This window comes from Mastomys coucha, unplaced genomic scaffold, assembly GCF_008632895.1.
Source record: "Mastomys coucha isolate ucsf_1 unplaced genomic scaffold, UCSF_Mcou_1 pScaffold21, whole genome shotgun sequence".
In the NCBI taxonomy this organism is placed as follows: Eukaryota; Metazoa; Chordata; class Mammalia; order Rodentia; family Muridae; genus Mastomys; species Mastomys coucha.
In genome coordinates, this window is record NW_022196904.1 from 36,338,158 (window position 1) to 36,342,123 (window position 3,966).

Genomic DNA, 3,966 nt, shown 5'->3' on the forward strand with positions numbered 1-3,966 from the left:
TCTCAGGAGACAGCTATATCAGGCTCCTGTCAGCCAGCACTTGCTGGCATCCACAATAGTGTCTGGCTCAGTTGTCTTAAAACTACCTTGAAGCTCACCCTTCCCAGCGTCTCCTCTCAAAGATAAGACACACAGGCCACAGGAAAATCTGCATTTTATTTGTGTCCATAACTCCTGGAGGATCAGCCTCCACTAGATGCAACCCTTCCCCCACACCTTCACAAAACACTGATTCTTTCACAGAGCTAAAATGACCCCCTAGTTACCAACTACAGCACCCCTTCCTGTCCCTCGGCCAATATATCCTTCTATTATGAGGACTTGGCTCCCTTTCCTTGGCTGGCTTCTCACTTGTGTTTCAAGTTCCCTCCTTAAAACCCTCCCTCCCTGACTAGGTTCTCATCTGCCCAATCACCCAGAGTGGCTTCCTGCCTTATGTCCAGACCAGGCCTGGCAGCTCCCCCCTCCCCCCAACTAGGACTACCTGCAAAAACACACTTGTTTTAAGACTCCAGAGACCAGGGATCAGGCTGGCTCCTCCAGTTCCCTGAGGGCTTTGGTTTCTCAGTTGCACTGAAGGGGTACAGAAAATGACTATGCCAAATAACCCATAATGGTTATGGGAAAACCCATAGACAGAGGGGAAACCTAGACATGGATGGGACAGGAAAGTGACATGGAGACACAGTGTGACGACGGAGGCAGAGCTACAACAGACCCCCTCCTCCAGCCTGGACCTGGACCCTAGGTGCTGCGGGTCCTCTGGCTTCGGGCCTTGTACACCTCAATTAGCAGGTCCTTCACATACTGGATCTCCCGCTCCACTGACTCAGCCCTCTCCCTCAGCTCCCGGTTCCGTGCCTCCAGGCCCTGGCACTCGCCCTCCAGGGCCTCGCCCTCTGCCCGCTTCCTCTGGCGGTACCTGAGAGCAGCTGACTTATTCTGGTCTCTCTTCTTTTGCTTGCGGTCCCCTCGGGTGCTGGCAGGACTAGGATAGGGGGCTGGGCGGGAGGGTGAAGGCAGAGGGGCCAGAGGAGGAGGCTGCTGGGGGACAGGCAGGGCTGACAAGCCAGAATCCCCTGGCCCAGCCTCACTGCGGCAGTAAACAGCCAGCAGGTCTAGGGTATCCAGGGTAGGAGGCTGAGGGAGGTCAAAGGTGGGCAAGGGCAAGGGCAGGGGCAGAGAGGGTGCTGGGGGTGGGGGTGGGGGTGGAGAGGGTGGTGGGAGGAGTGGGGCATCAAGGAAGAAGTCTTCCATCTGTTCTAGCTCTTTCTTAAGTAGGGATGCCATGGCTTCCAGGTCAGGAGGGGCTGGGGAGGGTGGGGGGAGAGTGCCTGGGGGCAGAGGGGCCTCCAGAGGAAGGAGAGCTGTGAAGTCCACCCGCTCGGTCATCCAATCAGAGAAGCCGTCACCTGAGGATGGAGGGGGACATAAAAGTCCCTGAGGTCTGTGCTTTATCCACTTGGTGTTGTTCACTCATGTCCCATTCACTCAACGTGACAAGTGACCAGCCAGCCAACCATCAAATCTATAGGTCCGTCAGCAGACCAGTAAGTCATGGAAGAAACCAATCAAGCAATCAACCAATCAGCTAGCTAGTTTACCCTCCAAGCTGCTAACCAATGAACTAACCAACCAACCAACCAACCAACCAGTCAGCCAGCCACAGAATTTACTACCAGCCAACCAACCAACCAGGCAAACATACCATTCACCAGCCAACCAACCAACAAGTTCATTAATCAATGTACAAGGCAGCCAGTCAATCAGACAACCATAGTTTACAATCAACAAACTGACCCACTAACAATGAATGAGGCAACCAACCAATCAGCCAACCACACAACTTAGTAGCCAACCAAATAATGCATGAAGTAAGCAATGAGCCAGCGAACCAGAGTTCACCAGCCAGCAACCAGCTAGACCACCATCTAACCAATGAACTAGCCAACCAGCCAATCAGTTCACCAGCCACCTGTTGATGAACTAATCAACTCACTAACCAATCAATGAACAAGCCAATAGATGATTCAAATCAGTCAACCAACCAATTAATTTACCGATAATCAATGAACTAATCAGCCAACCACTCAGTGAAGCATTCACTCAACTAATGATCCACCCAACAAAGGTCCGCTCCCATTCCTGTAATCCTTGTAATCATGTAATCCTTGACTGGCTAAGTGCACCCCATACCTGTGTCTCCTCTCCTTTCCTCATTTGTTTACTGATTTATTGGTGATAGAGTCTTGTGTAGACTAGGTTGGCCTTGGACCTGCTTTGTAGTCTGTGGCTGAGGACAACCTTAAACATCTGACTCTCCCAGAGTGCTAGGATTATACACAACTCTCTCTCTCCTCCCTTTCCCGTGTGTGTGTGTGTGTGTGTGTGTGTCTCCATCTTCATTTGTTCTCCTTGTTTGGTAGTTTACTATCTTAGATGTTTGAGAACTATGTTCTTACTGAGCTGCCAAGGCTAGCCTGGGCTCAAGAGGATGAGAAGCCCCTTGAGCAGGGGGAGCTATGGGCATATGCCACCAGGTGCAGTCCGGGACAACCATCTATTATACAGTCAAAAGAGACTATCTGCCCCAGAGTCTCTGAAATGGAGCCCCCCCTCAGGCCTTATCATGGCTTCTTTTCCCCATCCCTTAGCCCTCAGTTCAGATGTTGTCTACTTGGAGAAGGCTGACTTCTCAACTATGTCTTTCATCACTTTCAGCTAAGCATTGTTTTCCCGCTTCTGTCTCCTGATGCTCCCCTGAGCTTAGGGATCCCTTGCTCTGAACCCTGCATACCTAGAACAGTGCTGGTCACACTGCAGCCCCTCGGTACTGATGTTGTGAATGAACAAATTCTCCCTTTTCTGTCCCACCCCCCTCCAGCTCAACCCACCTCTCTCCTTTACCTGTTCTTACCTGCCAGGGGCTCTCCCCCCCCTGGAAGCCCGCCCTCCAGGGCACCCCCAAGGACCTCATAGGGGCCCAGGGGGGCAGGGGCCAGGGGGAGTTTCCCATAGTCTACAAGCCAGCCCAGCCCGCTAGCTGGGAGCAGGGCCCTGTCCAGCTCCAGTCCTAGGGTCGCCAGGAGTGACATGGCTGAGGCACAGGCGCAGGGCAGCGACAGCAATGGAGGCTGCACCAACAACTGGGAGGCAGCGTGGAAGATTGTTCAGCTGGGTGAAGACAGGCACCAAAGCGATGGTGGAGGACCTGTGAGGAGGACAAGAGGGCGTGGGTGGTATTGAGTCTAAGCGGCTTGACCATCAGGCTTCTTCTTTCCTTCTTTCCGCCAATTCCAGCGCTCCACACATTCCCAAGGCAATTTTTGGAAACTCCCCAGCCCCATCTCCTCCCACAACACAGAAACCTAGTGTTTTCCCAGGGGAATTACCTCTAGTCCCTCCTACCCACCTCATCTTATTCATCTTCATAAAAATTTCAATCCCAAGGGAATTTTCTTCTAGCCGTGCCCTTTCCGCATCGATGTTTTCTTTAAACTATACCCCTTTTAGAGTTCACAGGGGTTCCCAGAATAATCATGCATGCCTGGGACCTTCACCAGTATCACACACACAAACCCCACTCTTCCCTAAAAATTTTAGGTGACTTCTAAAGAGCCTAAGGGGAGGCCCCGCCCACTCTTCTGTCTGTCACAGTCAGTTCCCGCCCCAAACTAGCAAGTCCCTAGAGGCCCCGCCCCTGTCGTGCCAGCTCCAACTCTTAAAAGTGTTCCTAAGCCTTCCCTGTCAATCTAAGCCAGTCCCCGCCCCAGCAGGGGTCTGATTGGAGGGAAGTAGAGTCAGTGCCTCGAGGAACCCCACCCTCTTGCTGAGTACCCGACGAGCGTCGAGGCGCAAGCTCAGACCCTGGACCCGATCCATTGTTACGCCACTACTCTCCAGGGGGGCCGCGCGTGTTTGGCCAATTACCTGCCGCCCTCCGTAGTTCAGACGGGGGGGGGGGGG

General features: G+C 53.1%; 1 protein-coding gene across 2 annotated transcripts in view; it reads right to left on the bottom strand.

Annotated features, from left to right (window-relative positions):
• Positions 1–137: 137 nt before the first annotated feature.
• The window catches only part of Atf5 (activating transcription factor 5), a 4,467-nt gene continuing 638 nt past the window's right edge, over positions 138–3,966 (bottom strand). The window contains exons 1-3 of one of the 2 annotated variants that reach the window (XM_031386461.1): positions 3,413–3,836; positions 2,918–3,211; positions 138–1,412 (exon numbers count right to left, since the gene is read on the bottom strand). In XM_031386461.1, coding sequence (XP_031242321.1) covers positions 745–1,412; positions 2,918–3,095 — 846 coding nt within the window. In that variant the 5' untranslated portion in view covers positions 3,096–3,211; positions 3,413–3,836 and the 3' untranslated portion in view covers positions 138–744. Of the gene's footprint in view, positions 1,413–2,917; positions 3,212–3,412; positions 3,837–3,966 lie in introns of those variants that run through there. The other variant, XM_031386460.1, reaches the window with a different exon arrangement.